This window comes from Gracilinanus agilis, chromosome X, assembly GCF_016433145.1.
Source record: "Gracilinanus agilis isolate LMUSP501 chromosome X, AgileGrace, whole genome shotgun sequence".
NCBI classification, from domain to species: domain Eukaryota; kingdom Metazoa; phylum Chordata; class Mammalia; order Didelphimorphia; family Didelphidae; genus Gracilinanus; species Gracilinanus agilis.
Window position 1 is genome coordinate 35,298,342 of NC_058136.1, and position 26,341 is coordinate 35,324,682.

Sequence of the window (26,341 nt, forward strand, 5' to 3'; positions counted from 1 at the left end):
TCCTATGCGTGTTAGAATAATTCTTCAACAGGATCACAGTTAAGGTCACAGGTTTACTGCTGGAATCAATCACTTGGAAAGCATTTCTAGAGCACATACTATAAACCAGGCACCACTCTCCATTTTACAGATGTGGAGATAGGCCCAGGGAGGCCAAAGGCCATACAAGTTGTGTGAAATATCATCAGGATCTGAACCCAGGTCTTTGTACTCCACTCTGTTGCCTATCAGTATGATGTGGCTTAACACAAGTAGTTTTGCAGGAGCCACAAGCAGAGGAGATGGAATCCTTCCTCTTAGTAAATACTATTTGTTATTTTTCAGAAAGACCCTTCTATTCCTACGCTTTCTAGTGTTTTCAACAGGAATAGGAATTGTATTTTGTCAAAGGCCTTTTCAGCATCTATTCTTGGACAGTTATAGAGAAAGATCTCAACCTGAAATGGGCCTTCAAGGCCATCTAGTCCAAACTGCTTGCCCCGTCTTCTTTTAATGAATGAACAAACTGGGGCCCAGAGAGACTTGGTGACTTTTGTTCAAAGTGGCACAGGTATGTAGAGACAGAGAACTCAGGTTTCCCAACTCTCCCCACTGATTTCTTGGTGGGTATAGAGATCAACTGGGGCACAGATGCTTTGCCATGTTGGAAGTGGGATTTGAACCCATGTCTTTCTGACTCCAAGTCCAGCACTCAATCCCCTGTGTCTAGGGAAAGCCAGACCAAAGACTTGAAGACTTTTGGAACAGTGATGGGAAAGGTGCTTAGGCAATGATCAGATCTCGGGTCAACAAGTTCACCTTAGGCTTCTTTTTGAGAGGAGCAGCTATTTCCCCAACCTGAATCTTACAAGCCGCTTGAAATGATTTCATCGAGTCAGTGGGCAAAGATTAGAAAGGAAGACCTCTAATGCCCAGTGGAATGTAGAAAACATGATTATTGAGCTCCGCAGAGAGGCTAGGCCTGGAGATGTAGATTTAGACATCGTCCGTGCGAGCAGATGAGTCACCGGAGGAATGAGTATAGAAAGAGATGGGAGCTGAGGGCAGTCTTGGGAAATGCTGACACTTGGGAGGAGGAAGGAACAAAAGAAGAACTGTGGGAGAGTGTAGCAATCAAAGAAGCTAGCATGAGGAAAGAGTAGCACAAGGTGGAGCAGGGTAATGTTGAATGCTGCCAAGAGGTCAAGAGGATGAAGCTTGAGAAAAAGCCACTGGATCTGCTGATGTGGAGGTCACTGAAGAGTGGGGAGAGGCGGTGAGTCTGGACTACTTTTCCAAAAAGTCTAGCAAGTAAAGGCAGGTGAGAGATGGGCCAGAAGCTCACAGGGTTATAGGCTTTGGGGGAGGTTTTAAGAATAGGGGGAAGTGTTACTGAGTCCATCCTAGAGCTGCCTAGAACCTTCTCTACAGAATTCTCACCGAGTGGTTAGCCAGCCTTCTCCTGAAGATCTCAAAGGGAGGCCACTACCTCCAGAGACAGTCCATTCCACTTATTAGGAATTGTTCTACCTCTTTGTACCTTCCACCCAGTCTCCCAGCTTCAGCCCTCTGGGTACAGGTTGGATTTACTGCCCTAATTTCCCTTTCAACACTCTGGGAAAGACAGCTCACCAGTGCATTAAGCTTTGCTCATTAATGGTCCTGATTGATCCGAACTGAATTCATCAAGGCTGGTGAAGACCTCCCAAACTGCTGCCTCCTGGGGCCCCTTGCTGCTATGCTGACTGTGAATGGTAGACTAACCTGTACGTGTAGAGTCTCCTTTGCTGGACAGATGAGCTCCTTTATGGACAGAAGCTTGGCAAACTGAATGCTACCAGACCAGCTGTGGCCACAGACAGGCCAAAGGGGCAGGTCAGGGCTCTGCTCCAAGCAAATTCCCTTCTTCCTCACTTACCTCGACCATCTTCCTCGTTGTCCTCCCAGTGTTCTTCATTGGCCAGTAGTGGATTCTGGGACTCGTTCATGGACCTCATTGGGAAGGAGTGTCCATCACCTGGGCTGTGTGGGAGATGCAGAACATGAGCACCAGCAGATGACATGGGCCTCTTTCAAAGGAGGAACAGCTAACTTAGGAAAAGGTTGGAGAATCTCTAGGCCTATCAGATGGAATTGTGGTGGACCAGGAAGCATGTATTTGCAGTGTGGTTTTCCTGTTCAATGTCCCAGGGCCAGCTGAATCAATGTTGGTTATTCTGGACCAAAAGCTCTTTTTTGCTTAAGACAGCAACTAAATAACATTTATGACAATGCCCATTTATAGCCCATTGCCTTTACTGCTTTGATTCTGAATTCTTGAGACAGGCCAATAGGCAGAGACAGCAGCTTGGTTGTGTGGCATCTCCCATGCTCTAGCTGGCTCATGGGCCATTTGTAATTCATTGCTGGTCTCTATGCCTTTGTACTCAGAGCTTCCAGCGAAAGGAGGGCTTCCTACCCAGGGAGGCCCATTCCACTTTGGGACACCTCTGATTGCTAGGAAATCTGTCCTACTGATCTGAGCCAAAAGCTGCCTCTCCACAGCAACTTTCAGAGCTCCTAGTTCTGCTCTCTGGAGCCAAGCCAGACAAGACTGTCAGTGGACAGTTCAACATTCTTGTGTTTCAATCATTTTTTAGCCGTGTCTGACTTTTCATGACATCCTTTGGGGTTTTCTTGGTAGAGATACTGGAATTGTTTGTCATTTCCTTCTCCAGCTCATTTAGCAGATGAGGAAACTGAGGCAAACAAGGTTAAGTGATGTGCTCAGGGTCACATCTGAGGCCGGATTTGCATTCAAAGTTGAATTTTCCTGACTCCAGGCCCAGCACTATATCCACTGTGCCACCTAGCTGCCCTAACTCAATAATAATCCCAGGTATTTCTTGCTCTTCTACATGTGGCCTTGCCTGATTCCTCCAGGGGTTAACACTCTCTTCCTTTTGAAATTACTTTATGTTATTTTTAAATACATCATTCTGACGTATCTGTGTCCACAATGTGGTCCCCTCGTGGAATCTAAGCTCCTTGCAGGTAGGAATTGCTTTTAAACATTCACTTTAAAAAAAATCCAGATCCAAATTTTCTGCTTTCCTTCCTCGAGCCTCTCCTCATCCCTTCACGGATAGAAGGGGTGTTGTACTGCTTGCCATGAGAAGACATGTGATCCGATACTTATTATACATGTGACGCCATGCAAAACATAAAGGGTTTTTTTGTTTTCTCATTGTATTCCCCACACTTAGCACAGAGCTTGGCATGGAACAGGTGTAATATATGTATGTTGAATTGAACTGAATATGGCAGCCAAGAAAGCAAACATACTCTTAGACTGCATGAAGAACAATGTAGGGCCCAGGAGCAGGTTGATGCAGAACCCCAGGTGGAGCACCACATTTGAGAAAGGGCGGATGCTGGAGAATGTCTAGAGGAGGGCAATCAGGACAGTGAAGGACCTCGTGATCCCATCAAATGGGGATCAGTAGAGGGAAATGGGGATCTTTAATTTGGAAATGACAAGACTCGGGGGGTATGTGATGGCCATCTTCAAATATCTGAAGAACTATCATATGGAAAAGGGCCTCACATTGTTGAGCTGACCATTGGCAGCCTTGTCTGGCTCAGCTCCAAAGGGCAGAGCTAGGAGCTCTGGGAGAGCCGTAGAGAGGCAGCTTTTGGCTCAGAAGGCCAATTCCATAACAATCAAAGGTGTCCCAAAGTGGAATGGGCCTTCTTGGGTGGGAGGAGTGGGCCAAGGGAAGGAATCTTCCTTTCACTGGAAGTCTCTGAGCAAAGGCTGGATGAGCACATCGAAGAAACACTATGTAAGGGACTCTTCTTCAGGTAGAGGTTAGACTTGGTGACCTTGGAAGGCTTGTCCAATGCAGACATTTTCCTAATCTGCCTTCACTGAGCTTTGAAAGCCCCATGTTGGCTAGTTCTACCTCCTTGTCTTATAGCAGTGGTTCCCAAACTTTTCTGGCCTCCTGCCCCCTTTCCAGAAAAAATATTACTTCGCGCCCTGGAAATTATTATTTTTTTAGTTCTAATAGCAATTAATAGGAAAGATAAATGCACTTGTGGCCATCACCGCCCCCCTGGATCGCTGCAGCACCCACCAGAGGGTGGCGGCGCCCACTTTGGGAATCACTGTCTTATAGTGTGGCTGGGGATCTTATAGGGAAGTTGAAGACAAGCTATGATCCTGAGCTGGTGACCAGTAGTTTGATCTGTTTTCCCAGCAGGCATGACTCTGCTACTCTCCTTGGATTACTACTTCTGTCTGGAGAAGCCCAAACCGACCTCTGAACCCTCCTCTGCTCCTGCAGAAACAAGTAGAACATCTGAGGGCAGGAATCACGCCTGGGAGCCGAGTGCAATGTGATGGTGTCTCAAGGGCTGGAAATCTCTCTTGCTTGGCCTGTGATCACTTACCTGGACCCAATGGGGAGTAACCACAGCTTCTTGTTCTCACCAAACACTTGCTGGAAGTTTTTGATGAAGCCAAGGTTGAACCCATTTTTGTCCGGGCCATTCAGAAATACTGGAGCAGAGAAGGCCTCTAGAGTGAGTTAAGGGAGTAGGGGAACAAAGAGGAAGGAACAAAGGACCACGCGTTAGGGGATGCCCCCAGCCACTTGGAAAACCTATGATGTTACGGACCATGGGAATTCCACCGTCCTGATGAGCTCTCATAGTGCTGACCCAACATCCTTGATTACTCTGAGTCAGTGAAAGACTGTTGACCCCATATAAAATTAGACTGAAGCCGATTCTGGACATTGTCACTACGCCACAGCAGAAAATATGGGATAGTTTCGAGATAAGAGCAGGGCTTCAGGATCGGAGTGGGTTTAAGTCCTGATTTGGATATTTCTTAGCTGTGTGAGCAGCACAGACAAATCACTTCACTGATGTGATAGCCTCACTCTCCTTCTCGGTACCTGTCAGATAGGGCGATTGGGAGGAAAATGCTTGAGAAACAGGAGGAATTGTTATTATGAAAATCTCAGCAGGCCGCCAGGGCCCAACAGGCTTCTCCACGCCAGAAGCAAGGAGGGAAAAACACATTTCAGGCCATTTTCTCGTCATCCGACTGGCAACAGCCAAACAGTGCCTATCTTTAGAGCTGCTGCAGAATAATCACGTTTGAAAAAGTGGTAACGATGTAGATTTCATTTCTGAAAAAGCTGCAGGAAGGGATGATGTTTGGAACAAAGGCTGTCAGGCCTGGGAGGGACCAGGGAATACAAAATGTCACAAGTGGAAAGGACCTTAGAAAACCCAATGTCACACTTTGAAGGAGAGAGCACAGACTGTCTATCAAAGATGAGCAAAGTGAGAAGGGTCTATGGGATGTTCCAGCCAGAAAGGACTTAAGAGATCCTCTAATCCAATCCCTTAGTCTTACAGAGATGGAAACTGAGGCTCAGGCTGGAAAAGTGATTTGTCCAAGGTCAAAACTAGGATCTAAACTCAAATCCTCTGATTGCAAATCTTCTACCATTCCACCCTGATCCCTGGGCCATTTTTATATCCTTCGATACTGTTTTGTATTGCTAACTGTGTGAATATGTGTGTTGTCTCTCCAGGTGCCATAAAATTCTGATGAAGTGTTAGCTTATGCTCCTAGTACTGTGGGCTCAGAACCTCAAAGGGCGCTTTCTTTCTTCTTCTCGAATCATGTCTAAACAGCTCCAAATCCTCTTGGCTTTTTTTTTTGGCACCATCTTTCACGTCTGCCCCTCCCTTTTCCATTTACACCGCCAAAGGCCCAGGTTAGGTTCTCACCAACACAAGGCCTGGCTGGTTTCTGTCCTCCTTCCACCTGTCCTGCACTCATCCCCAGACTAAGCTTAGTAAAACCCAGCTTGGGATATGTCTGTTCCTCGCTCCATTTAAGTGCTCCCCAACTGCCTAAAGAATCAAGTCTAAACCCTTGCCATTCAGTTTCTTCTATAATCTAGCCCCCACCCTCCTTTATAAGCTCTCTCTCTAGTTGTCACTCAACTTCCCAAACCCTTGGTTCTAGACAAAAGGACTCGCTCACTGTCCTCCCCTCCCTCCCGACTCCCTTCGCCCTCTCTCAATTGTACTCCATGGGGCAAGATGCAGCTCCAGATAGGGCCCTTGTGGGACCCCCTCATCCTCATCTCTTCTGGAATCTTCACGTGGCAATGGCCCAGGGGCTACTTTGTTATGACATCACACGTCCCGAACCATTCAACTATTTTAGCTTTTTATGGATCACATTCTGCCTCTGCAACCTGACTGTAAACTGCCTGAGGGTGGGGCCAGATCTTGTACATTTTCCCATTTCCTCAGTGTCTCTAGCCTAGAAATTCTGCTAAAACATGTATTGCATTGCTTCTCTGATTCTTTCTTCCCCCCTCTTTGAAATGCTCATAATGGAGGCTCATTCTTCTATCAGGTCTTCTGCCTGGCTTCCTCTTGTGTCCCTTTCTTCCTCTGCCCACGGGGGGTGCATGCCCCAGTCAGTTGTAACTCTGATGGGAACTCACGGGTGCTGTTACCCTATATGAGCTATAAACAGCAACCTTTCAAGTCAGGGCCATTTGCAAGCAGGTTTTCATTCACTTAAAGCTGTCTTTAGTCTGGCTCAGCTGCAAAGCAGAATGATGAGACAGCAACTAACTGGCAACATCATCTCTGGTTCCCTGGAGAGCCCAGTGGGCTACTGGAATACTCTAATCTGAGTGGTGATGCCACTACTCTCCCTGACTGTCCAAGCTTACCCAAGGTCGTCTTGTTTCTGCTCAGAAGCCAGCAATGGTAGCCAAAGAGAATCATCAGGCTGACGAAAAACATGCAAGCCACAAAGAGGAGGAAGAGGACGTGGAACTTGGAGCGGGTATTGGGCAGGTCACCCTGGGAGCAAAACGCACAGGAAAAGAGAAAGAGATGAAACTGGCAAAACTCAGCCTCGGTCTTCCCTGGGACTTGTTCACACTGTTGCCCCTATGCCTGAAACCAGCATCCTCCCTCCGACCCCCTTCTGTCATCTCTGTTAATGTCCTTCCCCCTCCAAAGCCCACGGGAGATCACAGAATCACAGATGTGGAGCACTAGAAGGGACCTCCATGGCCATCGGGTTCAATTCAAACCCCACAGTAACTCCCACCATAAGAGACCTGACAAATGGTCAGCTGGCCTTTTCATGAAGGACTCTGAGGAGGGGGAAGCCATATCACTATTCAGCATGAATGGTTCAATGTCAGTTAGGAAGGAAGTCTCTCTCACTGACTCTCCAAAGCTTTCCCTAATATTCCCTCACCCCAGTCATTAATGATCCTTCTTTCCCCAAATCCTGAAGCATTTGGTTTCCATCTCTTATAAGCACTGCCTTCCATTCGGTAGCATGGTTACTTCTGTATGTTCTAGATAAGAAGTTCTCTCTCTTGGTGATCTCATCAGCTCAGCTCCCATGGGTTCAATGATCATCTCTATGCAGATGATTCCAGCCCTAACCTCTCTCCTGATCTCCAGCCCCACATACCTGACTGCCTGCTGGACAACTTCATTTAGTTGTCCCATAAGCATCCCAACTTCATGTGTCCCTTGAAATCCTCCAGACTTTCCTTTTCTATTGAGGGCGTTGCCATCCTTCTAATGACCAGATTCACAATGAAGGAGCCACCCTCACCTCTGCCCCCTTTCTGTCTCCTCTTTACTTTGGGGCCACCTTGCCTCAGCTGTCAAAGTTGATACTCCTAAAGAGTTTGGTATTGAGAGTCCTTCCTAATTTGCTTCTGAATGAGCTTTTTAAATCTTTTATCAGATTTTTCAATGAATAAAAATTCATTTTCTTTCCCTTCCACCTTGTCTCCATGGAGGAAAAAGGAAAACAAAACCCTTGCCACAAACATGCATAGTCAAGCAAAACAAATGTGAGATTTCGTGTTCTTCTTCTTTATGCGATCTATGCCCCCATTAAATTGGCCATCCATTCTGGGCCTTGGCTCTGCTAATATTCCTCCTTTTCCAGGAAGGCTGTCCCCCTTCACCTCTCTTGTGATGTCTATCTCTTTTTAGGGCTCGGCTCAAGGGCCACCTAAAGTCTTGCTGAGAAAGAGCCTCGCAAACAGTAGGCACTTAATAAGTGTCTACAGCACTGAATATGACTTCATAATTTACTCCTATGTATGAAAAATTGAGAAGACATCCCTTTTTTCTCCTTCAGTTTCAGGGTAAATGACCTCTCCAAAGGTTATGGGCAGAATTCAAGTTCTGCCAAATCCCACCCAGCTTAAAAGGCCTATGTGGCCAACATTTGAAGACAGGCCTAGCTAAGTTCAGAGAGGCTTCACCAGGTTGGCTGCAGGTGAGGAATCTTTCGGTCTGAAAGACTTGACAGATGCAAGAGGAGCAACGAGCCCTTGTGGAAGGTATGCGGGAGTGCCTGTTGGCAGAGAACTTCCTTTCTTCAAATGAAAGTGTTTCTTCAACTCGTTCTCTTTCTCTCAACACTATACCTGTCATCTATGTGACATTCCTACTCCTTATTTTTTCGACCTATACATGGTAAGGTGGGTCCTGGCTTCAGGTGGAGGTAGTATGGGCAATGAAGATACATTTTCCAGTTAAATAAAGGAATGTCTGTGGACCCTGGAAATTCCCTGAAACAAGGGGACCCATTCCATCCATCTCTGTTTCTTGAGGGCAGACTCTTCCTGAGTTCTTTAAACATGGATCTCCTTTTGGCCAACGCTGGTCTCTAAATTTTAATAAGTGGTGCAGAAATGGCTTCTAGTCTCATCTCTGCTATTGACCAGCTATGAGACCTTGGGCAATTCACTTCCTAGAAATGGGAAGAGCTGGCTTTGAATCTGGACACCAGGATGGCCTTGCTCACTGTGTGACCCTGGGAAAGTCATTTTCTTTTGAGCTTCAGCTTCCTCCTCTGATAAGAGATGGGACAGGACCAGACTTGAAGTCAGAGGGCCTAAATTCTGCCTCAAAAACTGTTACTTACTACCTGTGTGGCTTTGGACAAGTCAATCTACTCCTCTGGACCTCAGTTTCTTCTTCTATAAAATGAGGAGGTTGGCTGTGATGCCCTTTTAGATCCCTTTCAACTCTAAATGAATGACCTTTGACATGAATATGAAGATCTCTTCCAGCTTTAAGAATGGAACTGCCCTGTGCTCTATACTTATGAGAACACACAACGAACTCAGAATGTGTCTTCTCATCAGTGATGGTCTTCAATTGAAAAGCCACTATAGGTATCATCCTTTCGCTCTTTATAGCTAATGTGGAATGAGTTGGTGTATGAGGTAGCTGCCTTTGGACAGTACAAAGCCAGAAGTGGGTGGCTATAGCCTAATGGGAGCCGGGCTGTCTCCTGCTCTGTCCTCCAGTTAGACATCTGGCAGTCTTCCTCCAGTCCTACCTCAGAACAAGCGTGGCGGCAAAGCACTAAGGTACGCCAGGTGCACAATGAGAAGAACCAGAAGAATGCTTTTCACCCAAGGAGGGAGCCAGTAGCCAATGGCTGGTACTTATTTCTTTCCCCTCGGATGGGAACATGGTTTTGGAGAGCTGAACTCCTCCAGAAAGGCATTTAATGAGCAGGTGTGTGGTGGCCTGCCAAGAACACTGGGCCTAGAGTTGGGAAAACTTGGGTTCAAATTCCTGCTGGGCTATGTGACCTTGGGAAAGTCACCACTCCCTCTCTCAGAGGGGGTGCTGAATGAAGTCAATCTCTAATGTCTTTTATGAGGTCTAAGATTAGGGTGGAAAAGTACCTTGTGAGGCGAGATTAGCTAGAGCTCAGTATGTGAGCCTGCTTCCAGGTCAGGCTGGAAGGAGAAAGGAAGGCTTGTAGGAACTTCTAGCAGGCCAGCCAGGGTGCTGTTCTTTCTCTCCTGAGGAGCTGGGTAATGGTGAACCTTGGCCGTAGGACATCACACTTATTTGCAAGGTGTGTAAGGCCAGAGAATGACAGAGTCAGATCCTCTGAAAGCAAGAGGAAGACTAGGGTGTTTCTGTTGGATGATTACTGAACTCCCCTTGCTAGGTGCTCCTTGGATGGCCTGAAGTTAATATTCTTTTTGCACAGAACCTATGAAGTCAATGAAAGGTTCTTGGATCCTTACAGAAAGCAAAGATGAATTCCCCTTCTGGGTCCTGCCTCTAAAATGATCTAGTCATAAGATCAGACATTTGGAAGGGTCTATCGAGTCTAATTAACCTCTTCATTTTACATTTGATGCCTAGGGAGTTTAAGTGACATGCCCAGGGTCACACAGCTATGAAGTTTCTGAGGTGGATTTTGAACCCAGGACTGGCTGTTTGGTCATTGGACTATGCTGTCTTTATGTATTGTGTCTTCTGGTTTGGTGCATCACATCCACTTGGAGAAACTGCGGTGTCCTGTTTCTGGAGCATGTGTTTAGAGCTAGAAGAAACCACAGAGGTCATCTTGTTCAATCATCTAATTTTACAGATGAAGAACTAATGCCCAGAGAGGGCAAATGATTTGCCCAAGGTCACGCGGGCAGTACTATTCGCACCCAGGTTCTCTGACTTCCAAACCAGCACCGTTCACTGTGCCATGTTGAAGCTAGTGAAGAGAAATGGAGTCAGATTCTATTCTATATGGATGGTTCAAACAGAACTAGATTCTTGCAGCAGAGGGCTAGGCCTGGCCTTCTAGGAGGTCTGCCCTATCCTGGAAATGAGGAAACTTGAAACTTAAAGCAAGGTGATGGAGGCCTTCTGCTGAACCAAAGGGCAGAGGGAATGGAGGCTTGGAAAAACATCCCGAAGCTCAGGATGGCGGAGGGGACTGGAGACAAACCAGATTCTCTCCAGCTTTCATCACTAGGACTGGGTTCTTCAGCTGAAATTAGCCAGCTGGGAGCTACTCGGTTTTAGACTTCCAACGAAGAGGCCAGAGGGCCTGGATCTGGAATATTGCTCCTGCAGGCCAGAGCTCCTTTCCTAAGAGCTGTTCCAAATCCCATCACTCAAAGTGGGGGCCTCAGACGGCAGGTGAGAGACAATATTCGGCCACAACTTCAACTGGGTGAGGGAGCTCTGGAGGAAAGAAGGCTGGGCCTCCCATAGGATCTCTGCCATTCAGAGGACGAAGCCAGGTCTGGAGCAGACTGCAAAGGCTGGCTTTTTCCTTCCTGATCAGAGGAGGGAGCTTTTAGGCCACCCAGGGATTCTCTGAAGTTAGAGGCATGGTATGTGGCCTGAATGCCAAATGTGTAATAGAAGATGGAGCAGCAGATAGGGATTTCCGTTTTGGGGGAAAGGCCCAAAGGGAAGCTGGAGCCTCCCTGCTAAGATGCCCCAGCACAGAGGGACAGAAGTAGCGTACAGTTACCAGTGGGTTCCATGGTAAAACTTCCCTTCTGCTTATGTTCTTCATCAACCCCCAGAAGTCATAATTTCTCTACCTGCTACAGCAGCCCTGCAACTGGCTGGATTCTTGATCTGACTCAGGGGCTGAGGTTGGAGGTGTGACTTGGCAACGAGGCATCCAGAGGAGGGCATAGACCTGGTTCTTCCTACAATTTCCTAATTAAGAATTTAAATATTCTCAACAATGCAAAGCCCTGGCAGCACCTTTGTTCTCTGCACGAGTAGGACCCATATTTTGGTTCCAGGATCCATTGCCGTCACCCTTTCTAGAGGAGCTTTGGGCCTGAGATCCTTGTCACAAAATAAAGACTCTTGGTCCAGAAAAAGGAAAATCTCAAATAGTAGGGACTGGGCGCTCTGGCCACATCTCTGGGCTCTGCTACTAGGGGCTCCGCAGGGGCAGCCAACAGAGTAGGAGCTGATGATGCTGGATATAACTATCACAGGAGTCCAGAGGGAGGCATTTCTTTGGGGTCTCCAAATGGCGGAGAACCCAGCATTGGGTGGGCTCCACCAATCTGTCGTTAAGGCTTGGCTCAGCTATTTCTTGGCCTGTAGTGATTATGGATAAGGCAGGCCTCTCTCCAAGCCTTGATTTCCCTCTCTGTACAATGGGGATGAACAACAGATGTGGACTGCCTACCTCACAGGGGCATGGCAAGGAAAGTGCTTGGTAAACCCTAAAGCAGGATAAAATGTGAACCTGGAGAAACATGGGGATTGAAAGGTCTAGGGGTCAGCAAACTGAGGCCTATCAGGCCAAATCCTCTGCCTTTTTTTGGTATGGAACTTTATTTTAAAATGGAAAAACCATTTTTAGCTTGCTGGCCATGCTAAAACAAGAAGTGGGCTGAATCTGGCCGGCAGGGCGTAGCCTGCCAGCCCTTAATCTAGTCCAATGTTCTCATTTTACAAATGGGAAACTGAGGCCCAGATAGGGCAAGTGACTTGCCTAAGGTTGTGAAGGTAGAAAGTGGCAGAACTATTGCCTAGACCAGTGATAGGCAAACTACAGCTGGTGGGCCAGATGCGGCCCCCTGAAATGTTCTATCCAGCCTCATGACATTATTCCTAATCTGACAAATACAATGAGTAGGATACAGTACAATGAAACTTCGAAAGAGTTGCCTTAGAAACAGACTGACAGAGGAACATTTCCTTTCCTTTGGCCCCCTCTTTCAAAAGTCTGCCCATCACTGGCCTAGACTACTATTTCTCCAGTACTGTTACTGTTAATAACAAGAGCTTCTCATCAAATAATCATGTGAAGTAGGTAATATCCCTGTTTCACAGATGAGCATACTGAGGCTCAGGGCAGGAAAGTGAGATGACTCCTTGTTCATAGCTCTTGTCCCTACACCACATTGCCCTTCCTGTTATTATTCCATTACCATCAGGCCTGGTCACACAAGTAAAAGCTTAGGAAAGAAAGTGATGTAGACTTGATGAGTGCATTCTAATGCTATCAAGTGCTGGCCCATGCATCCTTCCACTGGATGTTGGCAGCATCATGGTGAATTATGGAAGCCCAGCAGGCCTCTCTCTATGGAGCGAGGAAGTGATGTCCTTAAGGCTAGGCACAAAGAGAGCAGCACTGCCAGAAGCAGCAAGATGGTGGGCCTCTTGGCCTCCCGCTCAGTTCTGGCACCCTCTCAACCATAGGTCCATCAGCTCTGGGGATTTCAGTGTGTGGTCATGCCAAACAAGAATGCCACAACTCTTGGGCAAAGAGGGAATGGGCCTGACATCCGCTAGCCAGCCCTTTCTATAGAAAACTTGACTGTAAAACTGAGTTCCATTTTTTTTTCATATTCCCTATTCTGTAACGGTAGGCCTTTCTTTTTAACCACTTCCCTTCCATCTTAGAATCAATACTGTGTATTGGCTCCAAGGCAGAAGAGTGGTAAGGGCTAGGCAATGGGGGTCAAGTGACTTGTCCAGGGTCAAACAGCTGGGAAGTGTCTGAGGCCAGACTAGAACACAGGTCCTTCCAATTCCCCACCCAGCTCTCTATCCACTGAACTATCTAGCTGCCCCAAGTCACTTCTTTTAACTTTCATTTAAAAATGTTTTGAGCTCCAAATTCTCTCTTCCTCCCACCCTTCTCCTAACCATTGAGAAGACAAGTAAGATGATAGCAACTAGATGTGTGGAAGTCATGCAAAACTTATTTCCATATTAGCCATGTTGCAAAAGAAAATTTCTAAAAAGCAAGAAACATAAAGAAAGTGAAAAGGTCTCTTTCAATCTGCCCTCAGAGTTCTTGTCAGTTCTCGCTCCGGAGGTGGGCAGCAGTTTTCCATCACGGATCCTTTGGAATTGTTTTGGACCGTCGTATTGCTGAGAACAGCCGAGCCCTTCACAGTCATTCACTGGATGCTACTGCTGTCATTGTATACACTGATCTCCCGGCTCTGTTCACTTCCCTTTGCCTCAGCTCATCTAAGCTGTGTCAGGTACCTCTTAGGGCTCTAGGCAGCTCTTTAAAGACTAGGCTGAGGAGAAGGTGACGGCCTACATTCCTCATCGGGGAGTTCTCTTTATCCCAGGTCCAGTTCCTATCCTTTATTTCTTGAAACTGAGCCTTTCTACAGAAATCCATTTCCCTTCGAAATAAAGTGTTAACTTTCTAAATGAGGTGGGTGTAAATAAACTTTGTAGGCAGCGATGGGTGTGTGAATGAGGGAAGAGACCCTTCAGGATTCTTACACTTACCACCCAATATTTGATGAAATACTGGAAGACAGTGGCGGCAATGTAGAGACAGTAGAGAACTGAGTAGGCCAAGAACTGAAGGAAGAATTTGTAGTTGGAAAATCCAATGCAGTTATTCACCCTAAAAAACACAAATGAATTTTGAATTGGAGCATGCTGAGAACATGTGGCTACAGAAACAGACTAAACAAGGGAAGCATGTCTCCCCCCGCTGCTTCATTATGGGACATGTGGGAGTCCTGCAGAGCTGGAAGGTCCTCTATAGAATTACCAGGAAAAAAAAACCAAGTTCAGGTTTCATACTCATTTCTGTCTCTATCTGCAGCCCCAGAAATTCATGCCCTGCCTACCAGCTCTGGGCTGGTTCCAGACACACCCAAGGAAATCTGGGGCTATGAATCCACTATGGCGGCCCAGGCAGCTGTGCAGAGCTTGGGGGTAGGGGCGGCCTTGTTCTAGCCCGTGGTGAGATAATCCAATTTGATTCCCCCCCCCCCCCACACACACACACTATGTCTGCCAAACCAGACTGAGAAGAGGGCATACGAAATGAACAATACTGGGCCAGAGGACTCCACCCTTTGGGGCGGTTAGAAACAGATTTGAAATGTGGAAGAGAATTGGACTCATGTTAACCATGTGGCCACTTGTTAAAGGCAGTGAACAGGAAGGAATCGATCTGCTCTGTAGGGCTTTAGGAATGCATGGGCAGAAGTACAATTATTTATTCTGGCTTTGAATTGGGCTGAGTCCCCAAAAGAACAAGTGAATACAGAGACAGAAGCAAACGAGCTAGAGAAGAATGGATAGAGAAGCAACTTGGATCCTTTAGAGGTAAGAAGGCAATAAAGAAGGCCGTACCAAGGACAGTGATGGTCCATCTTCAAGACACACCTACAAAAGAGACAAAATACAACAGGACAGAGTAAGAACATGCTAATTGGGAAAACATCAACTGTTATCATCATCATCTGTGGAGAACAGAATGAATGCTGGCCTTGGAGTCAAGAAGACCTTGGTTCAATTCTCAAACCTCTAACGCTTAATGACTGTGTGACAGAGGGAAAATCACGTCACCTCTCTGCCTCCGGCAACTCCTCAAGACTTTTCTGCTAAGTCATTGGCATAGCTATGCTGGTGGAAGGAGTTCCTAAAGAAGGAGCTTCCTGCACTGCCAAAATCAAGGCTTCCCAACATATTCACATACTATGAATATCATCGCCACAGAGGGGTGGATGATTCTGTATCCGTGCTTTGCTATGCTAGGGATCAATTTGGGTATGAGAGAGATGCCCGGGCATCCACCCTGCCCCACAGCTCCATTACTGACACACTGCTCACACTTCACCCCACAAACACCCCTCCCTGCAGCAAGTCTTTCACTCTTTCAAGGACGTGATTGATCATGTCATGGGATCAGACTGATGGCAAATAAATGGCCTTGAAACAGCCTTTTAAAGGCGTTCCAACAACAGAGTCAAGGCCTACGGTATCTTTCTTCCTTCTGTCTCATTCCACCTCTTGAACAGTCTGTCTTCTTGTTGATCCATCTTCTTCTCTATCATTCTCCTTGCTCCTGCTCCCATACTATTCATACCTATCCTTTCCAAGTAAATGGCACTGTCAAGCCTAGAATAACCCCAAAGGGGTTTCACAGTTGAAGGGAATATGGGCAGAGCAACTCATCCAGGGAAAACAATGGCTTGAATGGCCGTGCATCTGGAATTCTATTCCTTTCCTGCCCTCACTCCACCTTCTCTCCTCTCCTTCCACCCCATTGGGGCTCCATTCCTCTTTCCTGTCTTAACCTTTGTTATGCCATCGATCCCTTTGGCAGTCTGGGGGATCCTATGGCCCCCTTCTGAGAATCAGGTTTTTAAATGGATAAAATAAAAAACAACGATAAGGGATTACAATTATTTTGAAATATAATTACCAACATATAAAAAAATAAGCTTATAGCCCTCAAGTGTAAAGAACCTCTGGTGTAAAGCATCATCTTTATGAGGACATTTTTAGCTTGGACATCTTTGATTCAAGGGAGATGCCCTGGCATGGTCACATGTAAAGACCAGTCTTCTCGTTGCCTAGGCAACTAGCAGTGGGCAAGCTTAGCACTAGGGAAATATTCTTGTCACTCACATGGAACAGACAGAGCAGTGGTGGCAGCGATCAGGCTTGATCAGATGGCACCGGTCACAGAATCGTACAGCTAGAAGAAATATGAGGTGGTTAGCCAGGGTCAAGGCTCTCTTCTGGGCCCACACATCTTATTACCTTAGATAGATGATTGCGTTAAAAATGCTTCAGCCAAGTGTCACTCAGTTTGTTGCAAGGCAGCAAACCCAAAGCAGATCAGATGAGTATAAAGTGGTAAGAGAGAGAGAGAGAGAGAGAGAGAGAGAGTGTGTGTGTGTGTGTGTGTGTGTGTGAATGCATAGCACAGTTGCATGTGGAAAAGTCTATGAGGTTCCCTACCAGGTTAAGCTGTCCTCCAGATGGATAGGCACAAGACCAAGAACCAGAAATCCCTCTAGCTTAAAACAAACTGCTGCATCCTTTAACCCAAAGATTCTGTTGCTAGCCACGGACCATCAAGGAGGTCATTGGCAAAAAAAACAACAAAAAACAAAGGCTCCATATATACTAGAATATGCATACTATCATTCTTTGTGATAGCAAGGAATTGAACATGCCTATTGGCTGGGGAATGGTAAAACAAATTGTGGTGTGTGAACAATCCCTACAACAGAAATGACAGCATGTAAGGAATGAACAGAAGGAATCCCAAGAAGAATGTGAAGACTTATTTGACCTGATGCAAAGGGAGATAAGCAGACTCAGGAAAACGATACCCAACGATGATGACCTCAACAATGCAAATGGAAAGAATAAAAGCCACAAACCAATAGAGACAGAATGCTGCGAAATGATCAGGAATGAGCTTGGCTCCAATGATGAGGTCTGAGTCTGCCTGCTCTTTGGCAGGGGTGAGCATGGGGAGAGCAGGAGGAAGTGAGGTCCAAGTGGGGAACAATGCATAGAATGCTGGATTTTTCAATGTATTGATTGATTTTGCTGAAATGTTTTCTTTTTTAAAAAAATTCTGCTATACAGAATGGCTCTCTAGGAGGGGGATGGAAGGGATACAGGGAGAACTCTAGGTTAAAATCTAATTTAAAAAATCTCTGCTACCAATGGCTTTAACTAGGGCAATTTACTTCTTAATCTCCTTTTCCCCAATTTCTTCTTTATAAGAACAAGACTAATCATTGATCTCTGGGGCTCCTGGAGGATGAACTGTAGTTAGGTAAAGATCAGAAACTGTTCTGCAAAGAGCAATTGTTAAAGGGAAGCATGGCTCTTGTTATTGCATGTACTCAAGAGGAAGGGAACATGGCATAGAGCTAAGAAAATCGAGTTTGGGAGTTCACGGATCTACATTCAAATCCCAGACATGACGCATTCCATGGGTGACCTTGAGCAAGTCATGACCTCCTGGGCCCTCAGTTTCTCCTCTCTGTGAAATGAAGGGGTATGATTTTGAGCCCTGTGAGGCCTCTTCCTATCCTTGATCTGAGATCCTGTGATCTAGGGTCTTGAAAGTCAAGTCAGTGGGACACAAACTCTGCAAGAGCCTGCCAGGCTACAAAGGCCTAGCCTAGTGATGGTGTGGCCTCACTAAGCTCAAAGGAACCTTCACAACAAGCCTGGTCAGCTAGAAGGGAATCTTTGCCCCAAGCAACTCATGAAGTTTGCCTGTTAAAGACAGGAAGGACTATAATCTACTATGGCAGGAGAGGGCACCCATATGGATAAAATGAGGCATCTAGGAAGCACTGGAGCTACTGTATGCAGCACAAATGAGCTAGTCAAGAACCTAAGAGAGAAACGCACACGTTTCCATTGGCTCCTAAGTTGGGCTCAACACATGGCATGTTGATAGTTCAGTGAAGGCTTTGTTTTGTGGGCCTAGAGAATTTTTCCCCTGACTATCCAGAATAGGTAAAGTGGAACACGGTATTTGATACCATACCATGTGGCTATCATAAAAGTCAATGCAATATGTATCGAACAAGGCTCTGCTTCTCCTCCCCCACCCTCATCTGTACTGGCTATGTTGTTTCAGCATGGCACGGTATGCTGGCTTCCAGGATCTATGCTGAGGAGGACCCTGTTCCTGCTCCATCCCTCCAAGTGAGAATGACCTTGTTCTGTACTGACTACAGAGGGATCAGCTGGATATGGAAGGATGCCTCCATCTCAGCTTCCCAAAGTAAAACACTGCTTCTGGGGCAAATGGACAGATAAGGAGCAAACCGATGGAAAGGCTCCTTGGTGCTTGCTGGAGAGGCTGGGAAAAAGGGCCATGTGGCCTTCCAGTTTGGCCATAGAACCTTTTGGAAACCACTCTCATTTCAGCCTCCCTTTCACCCTCCCATGAGCCCACCTCCATTCCCAGTCCTTGTGTACACCGGCAACTTCTTGGCTATGTCAAGGAGCATTTGCTTCTGAACCTCAGGCCTTTCTTCATTTTCATACCGTTCCTTGTCTCCGTAGGACATGAAGAACTAGAAACAAAAGGAACACAAACACACATCCACTTGGTCTGAGGTACAAGAAGCTTTTGAAAATCACATCCATAAGCAAATACCAATTACCTACCCCAGTTTCAAATGTGACTTGAGAGCTTTTTTATGTGTGATAAACAAGGAAATGGTTTCTGACCAATTATCCTGATTGCAGGACAAATAACTGAGTCACTGATGGTTTTTAAAAATAGATAAATAATGGTGGCTCCAGGCTCATTCTACTGGTTAATATCTTGTAAGCTGTCTGAGGCTGAAGCATAAAATAAGAACTGGTCAGTATGAAAGGGAGGAACTGAAGACTCCAAATGCCATTTGCTAAGATAATTAAATGCTGGGATGTGTTGTTCAGAAAACTGTAAACACCTCGAGTTGGGCGAAAAACAGGAACAGGCAGCACTGGGCTTTTTTTTTGGCCTTTCACTCTTAAGCCTTTTTTTTAAATAAAGCTATTTGCTCAGCCAACCATTAGCCTGGAGAAATTGGGTTACAAAGTCTATCACTTCAATGCTGGCCAGCTGGCTATCATCCAGAATCCTACTGATGGCTACTGTGCTTGGCTAGTCAGTGGCGAGGACGTCTCCTGGGGGATGCTTGGAAAACTCTTCGTGAGGCTGGAGGAGGACTCCTTTGCATGCTCTAATTTATTGCAGCCTTATAAGAAGTTAGCTCTTCTCAACACTTTAGTGACCCCAGATTTCTGGTTTAGAGTTTGATATTGTATGTTCCCAGTCTCACCCCAAAGTTCATGAGAAATATGTGATGGTAAGCGGTTACTAAATTCTGCTACTCGAGGGGGATGACATCCTTGAAGAGTAGGAAAATCTTTCTTTGCCACCGGGATGCTTCTGTCTAAAAGGGATGCCATCAAGAAATATAAACTCCCTTTTGGGTTTCCAGTTCTTCCAGCCATTAAAAATGTGGTTAGAATTTTAAAAGTTCAACCCTAAGAGCTGAGTACACAATGACAGGATGAGAGATATACTGAGGCACCAACTCAAGTAAGAAAGATCTGGGGGTCTTAATGTTGAATGAGCTCAGTATTAGTCAGAGATATCTATCAGCTGCTCATCCAAGGATCTAGCTTAATCTGAACTGCTTAATAAAGAAGCGCACTATCTAGAACCTGGGAAAAGAGGCCTGCTGTACTCTGCTCTGGGCAAGCTGCTTCTGAAATATCGGATTCCATTTTGAGCAGCATATTTTATGAAAGCCATTAGCAAACTGGGCCCAGGTCAGAGGAGGGTGAATTGGATGATGATGGGAACTGAAATCAGGCCACAGAAAGACTGACCGTAGGACCTGGGAATGCTTAGCCTAGATTAGAGAAGACTTAAGAGGCCCGTGATGGCCGTACTCAAATATTTGATGGAGGATCACATGGAGGAAGAATTAAGACTGGTTTAGTTAAGTCCCAAAGACAGGACTAGCTACAATAGGGGAAGAGAGGCAAATCTTGGCTATGCATGAGAAAAAAACCTTCCTAATAATCAGAGCTGCCCAAAAGCAGAAATATGGTGTTCTGGGAGGTGCTGAGACATCTATCTCTCAAAGTATGAGAAAAGAAAAGAGCCCTGTGTATGTATCGAGAACCATATCTACTTCTTATTACAAAGCAACTCCAGAGTAGTGAAAAATACTATAAATAAGATAGAAAAAGCTGGCTGCCCAAGCTGGCTTACTCTGTGGTCCTGGAGGAATGAAGGATATGAATGGAAGAGTGTCAAAGATCTTGCTTGCTCTTGGTAAAGAAATATAAGCCAAGGCACGAGAAGTCACGATATTTATTTTGAATTGCCTTCTTGTAAGGTTATATCAGAGGAGTAGGCTATTCCCAACTCTGCCCAGTACGAGAATCCTGCAGGTGATATGCAGCTTTGGTGCCCTTGAAGACCAAGATGGATTTTGCTTGTCTGGAGGAATGCTGAGAACTTTCATGGGCATTTGGAAACATCAGGTAGGTTCCTCTTAGACTATGAAAACTGTTTAGTTCAGTCCTTGTTCCTCATTTTACAAAAGAGGAAACTGAGGCCTGGGAGGAAGGGGAAGGAGAAGGGACTTCTCCAAGGTTACAAAGTGATGGAGTGAAAACCAGGCCAACAGACAGGAAGGAAACCAAAATGAGGGAGAAGGCCTAGCATTTCTGGAGGTCAGTCCAAAACTGGGTGCTGTACAGTGAATCAGTCAATTAATTTGGGGGCCAAACACTCGGGATGAGGCTGAACCATATTTTGGTATAGGAGGAATGAAAGATTCAACTGTTGTTAAACAGTCCCTGGAGATAGTCCTGTTTATATCCTGTCCTAGGCTGCTCTGGAGGCACTGACCCCAAGTCCAGAGATATAGCATGGCCTAACTTGGAGAAGTTGGCCACTGATCAAGACAGTTCTAGAGAGAGAGAGAGAGAGAGAGAGAGAGAGAGAGAGAGAGAGAGAGAGAGAGAGAGAGAATGTGTGTGTAGCCAGTGGCACTCTAGTACTCTTTCCCTGCTGCATTTGCCATTCCCCTCGGGCTTCTCTGGATATCTCTAGTTAGCTGCATGACCTGTTCTTGAACATATCAAATAAAAGGGCCTAGGATTTCTAGCTCTGACTGGCTTGTGCAGTCCCTGCAATCGCAGTCTCGACATTCCCCTTCTACTCACCTTCTGGTGTGGCTGATGTGGGAGAGTGAAGATAGATTTCCAGTAGGTCCAGATGAAGAACGCAAAAAGGGCATGGTACACTGTGAGGTAGATGACTGAAACAAGAAACACATCAATGCCCACTCTCTGGGCGTCTGGTTCTCATGGTTCCAAAAGGAATTATGTTTAATCTCAAGCTTTCTTTACTTTTTACTTTGCTTTTAAAAAACAGGCCCTTCCAGTTCCAGGTCCACTGGCCATCTACACCCCCTCTTCCTGGGTGGTTTCTCTGTTGTGGGATTCTACTCTATTCATAATAGAATTCACATGATTTAGGGCTGGAAGGGGCTCTGAGCATCATCAGTTCCACTCCCCTCATTCTTGAAGTAAAAGAGAAACAACTGGCCCAAAGTCAAGTTCCTGATCCGAGACAGACACCCTTCCAGCCCCAGGTGCAATGCCAGTGCCTGGACAGTTCCTTTGCAAGGTCCTCACTCTCCTCTGGATACAAATTATATCACCCTATTTGAGATCACAGGTTCCTTGGAAGCAGGGTCTGTGGAACACATTTCTGGGCATGCCCAGTGGTGAGCCTCGGGCCTTACTGCATACAGCAAGTGCTTAATAAATGTTTGTTGAACTGAATTTGTCTAGACTGAGCAGAAGCACAAGAAGTCAACAACAAAGCCAACATTTGAAGTTGGGGGTTTCCTGGTCATGCTCTGTGGGGGGCACCAAGTGGTAAGGTGGCTGCCTGGAGGGTTACCGCCCCTCCAGCAGCACACTGCTTGCCCCATGCTCCTTCCTGGCTATGGCCATTAAGCAGCTAGTGGTTCCCTGAGGTTTATCTGCTCTTCTTCCAGACCCTTTTGCTGCTGCATGGTTAATTCTTTGGCACCTTCAAGGGCCTTGAACACGGCAGGGGTCATGGAGACTTTCTTTTTTTAAGTGAGACACTCTGGTGAGGCCTCAGCTAACTGGAGAACTCAGATAGCTCATGAATGACAGTTCTGGTGCTGCCACTACTCACAGACGTCAAGAGAAAATGGGCCAGCATCCCCTTTGAGCAGGCGGACCCAACAGAGCCTTTTGCTCCCCTGCTGCCATGGGGCATTAGAGGATTGCCACATGAAAGCCAGAGACAGCTCTTCTGAGTACTGCTTTTTTCTAAGCAGGGGGAACGGGCAGGTGGCAGTTCCTACTTAGGAAACTTGACCAAGGGCACCCCCAACCCCTCATCTGAATTTTGTTACTGAGGTGCCCCCCCCACATGCCAAGGTGGTGTGAGTAAGAGCTTGAGGATCACTCCTGAATGAAAGACTTCTTCCCAAGCATCTTGGTCCTGACAATTCCAGGGACTTGTTCTTAAAAGACAGCCTTGGGGGACGTGAGATGGAAATGGGTGTCAGTGAGGTCCAGGGTCTACGCCTTGCTAGGACAGTGGCCACGAAGAACCAACAGGTCCTTACCAGGCTACACTAAAGAGGGGAAAAGTAGCCAGTAATGTGGCTGCACTCAAGATGGCTCAGTTCAGTTTGAGTTCCCATTCAAAGGTTGTTATTGTAGAAATTCTATTACAAGTCTCTTCGCTTTTAAAGCTATTGCTGGAAACTGTGTTTAGTTGGGGAAAAAAATAGCCTACTATTTTCTGTAGCATCTTTTATATAAATCGATGCTTAAAAGCATTGGAAGGGGGGTGGGAGGGTAAACATGCTTTGTAACCACCCATTCCCATCTGAAGAGGCGGAGCAGCTGCAGATTCAGTAAATGGGAGAAAAACTCTAAGTACATTTAGCCCACAAACTTTTCAGCATATGATGGTCCCCACGTTGGCTCATCCATTGCAAAATGGATAATTTCTGAGCCCCGCAAGCATTACTTACTCAAGGCAACATGGTGACTTCCTCTTTTGTGAAGACCTACTTGACCTCCTCTTTAGAGAAGTATACTTTCTACTTCCCTAAAGAACTGGTTTTTCTCTCCTGCTTTCCTTAACTGGCTGCCTCCTGAAAGGATAACAGAGGCCGCCTCATGCTAAAAGGTGGCTCCCTCTGGGTAATATCCTTCACAAAATTGGAGTTGCCATCCTAGGTCAACCCTATGAGTCATACACCTTGAGGGGTGCTAGTGTTAGGGGCCTCCTTTGAAAACCCGGTTATTTCTTCAGCGTGCATATACGTTCCGCAGGCCTGCCGCTCACTGTGTGATGAAATGACTTAGCCCTTTATCCTCAACTTTTCCCATTCAAGCAAGTTTTTTTTTAAATTTTTTTAATTTTTTAAACCCTTAACTTCTGAGTATTGGCTCCTGCGTGGAAGAGTGGTAAGGGTGGGCAATGGGGGTCAAGTGACTTGCCCAGGGTCACACAGCTGGGAAGTGTCTGAGGCCGGATTTGAACCCAGGACCTCCCGTCTCTAGGCCTGGCTCTCAATCCACTGAGCTCCCCAGCTGCCCCCCATTCAAGCAAGTTTTGAGCAGTGGCTTCCTAGTTCTCGCAAAATGGGTTTGGTCAGCAAGTTGAGCTATTCTGTTCTACTGAGAAATTTATAGTCTTTAAGTAAGTTCTTGTTCTCGCTCTAGCCGAGTCCCATGGTCTTCCTCTCTCCTTCCTCAAATTCTTAATCAGGGAGGACAAAATCACTAGATCTTCCAAAATTCTTAGCTAGGAGCAGCTAGGTGGTGCTACAGTGGTTAGAGTGCTGGGCCTTGAACCAGGAAGTTCAAATGTGGCCTCAGATATTTCCCTGGCAAGTCACTTCACCTCTGCTTCAGTTTCCTCATCTGAAAAATGGGGATAATAATAGCACCTGCCTTTCAGGGTTGCTGTTGTGAGGATAAAATGAGATAATAATTATAAAGCACTTAGCACAGTATGTGGCACATGGGAAGCACTATATAAATGTTTGCCGTTATTTTATTTTAATTCTTAAAACCCTTACACCTGTCTTAAAATCAATACGAAGTATCGGTCCCAAGGCAGAACAATGGTAAGGGATAGGCAATTAGTTATATGCCTTGCCCATCTGAGGTCACATTTGAACCCAGGACCTCTCATCTCTACTCTGGCTCTCTATCCAATGAGCCACCTAGCTGCCTCAGTGTTACAATTATTCCAGGAGGCAAAATCCAAGAAAGGAATAGCATGAAACCTAGGACCTTAGATTTCTGGATACAGATGCATAAAATCTGAGAACAAGCCAGGTAAACAAGAGATCCAAAGGGGAGAAAGAATGGAGAAGAACATTTGAATGGAGATCCATGGATGCAGAAGACTACTATAGGCAACCAGGGCAAAGGAAGGAATAGATGATGAATATGAGAAATAGGTAAATAAACCTAGCACAAGGTAGCTAAGAATAGCGATGGAGGACTTTAGTTATCTCGACACTGGCTGGGTCCCTCTCTGCCAAAATCTGGTCGGCTAATAATTTCTTGACTCTTTTTAAAGATAATTCCGTCTCTCAAAAACCTAGCAAAACAACAAAAAGAAAACCTACACTAGATCAGATTCTCACCAACAAGCAAGAGCTAGGTTATTCTTATTCAGTCCTTCTGACCGTGTCTGACTCTTCATGACCCCATTTGGAGTTTTCTTGGCAGAGACAATGGGATAGTTTGTCAGTTCCATCTCGGGCTCATTTTACAGATAAGGAAACCGAGGCAAACAGGGTGAAGTGACTTGAGTAGGATAAGAGCTACTAAGTGTCTGAGGCCAGATTTGAAATGAGGTCTTCCTGGCTCTAGATCCAGTGATCTATTCTAGTTGACTGCCAAGTGCTAGTTACTGGGGGAAAGTGAGCACTTCATCTTAGAATCTGTGATAGGGAAGAGGAGGAATTTCAGGAAACTCTGCTGTATCTTCTAGATTTCAGTAGAGTATATTCCAAAGAGTTCACAGGAAAAAAAAAAGGTGTGAATTAAAATTCAATAGAGGAAGTTAGCCAATGCCCTCCACTAGAGAACTTTTGAGTTTATTCATTTGACTAGTTCCAAATCCACCTAATTGTAAGAATATCTAGTCCACATGTCTCCATAATTTCCACAAGACTATTTAAGATAGTGTCTAATGTTTTTCTGAAGTCCAAGTAAATTCTATCCATTGTACAATATTTCCCTTTTGTGCCAACTGTTAAAAAGGGAAATTAAATTAGTTTGACATGATCTATCCTTGATGAAACTAGATCAGAACCTTGGGATCACCACTTCCTTTTTCACTAACCACCTCTTTCGTATCACATTCCAGAATCTTGCCAGTGAAGATCCCTGGCTTTGCAGGCAGCTTGCAAATTAAATTCTCTTCTCTTGCGAACACTCTGATAGTTGCTCTTAACCAATCCCAAAGTAGCTCTCTCATTCTCCAAGATCCTTTCCCGGTCACAGAGTGGCTCAGCTAGTCCACAGGACAGTTTAGTATCTGAGAATGTAGTTTGTGTGGGGTTAGGGTTGGATGGGTGACTTAGACCAGTGATTCTCAAAGTGGGCGCTATCGCCCCCTGGCGGGTGCTGCAGTGATCCAGAGAAGCGGTGATGGCTACACTTTTTTTGTATTATATTCTATTTTGAGTTCAATAAATAGTTTCATAATTTCCAGGGGGTGCTAAGTAATATTTTTTCTGGAAAGGGGGCGGTAGGCCAAAAAAGTTTGGGAACCACTGACTTAGACTCATCAAGGGCAGCCAGTTGATCTTTTACTATCTCCAATAAATAACATTTTCTTTGGCAGAGAAAACAAAAGCAAAATAAGGCCTAAGTAGTTCTGACTTTCCTCATGCACCCGCATCTTTGCAAGTTCTTAGACAACTCTCTTTTTAAAAACGGTTTCTCTTTGGGTCTTCCAAAATTTCATTCTTGAGAGCCATCCCATCCTTCATGGGCTAATTTCCCTTAAAGAATTTTAATCCATGAGAGTCCATCTATCTATCCCTTTTTTGAACCCTTTGTAAATATGTTCTACTGAATTCTAGGGTGTTTGGCAGATAATTCTCAGCTTTCCTTTCCTTCTGTGACACAAATTCTAAGATGGAGTCTCACTTCTCTACAG

At 45.7% G+C, this 26,341-nt stretch overlaps 1 protein-coding gene across 2 annotated transcripts in view; it reads right to left on the reverse strand.

Moving 5' to 3' along the window:
- Window positions 1-26,341, reverse strand: part of ZDHHC15 (zinc finger DHHC-type palmitoyltransferase 15) — a 64,237-nt gene that overhangs the window by 19,821 nt on the left and 18,075 nt on the right. For both annotated transcript variants that reach the window (XM_044682612.1, XM_044682611.1), the window contains exons 3-10: window positions 21,322-21,416; window positions 18,539-18,659; window positions 16,231-16,300; window positions 14,950-14,982; window positions 14,089-14,209; window positions 6,735-6,867; window positions 4,414-4,540; window positions 1,898-2,001 (exon numbers count right to left, since the gene is read on the reverse strand). In XM_044682612.1, coding sequence (XP_044538547.1) covers window positions 1,898-2,001; window positions 4,414-4,540; window positions 6,735-6,867; window positions 14,089-14,209; window positions 14,950-14,982; window positions 16,231-16,300; window positions 18,539-18,659; window positions 21,322-21,416 — 804 coding nt within the window. The remainder of the gene's footprint in view (window positions 1-1,897; window positions 2,002-4,413; window positions 4,541-6,734; window positions 6,868-14,088; window positions 14,210-14,949; window positions 14,983-16,230; window positions 16,301-18,538; window positions 18,660-21,321; window positions 21,417-26,341) is intronic.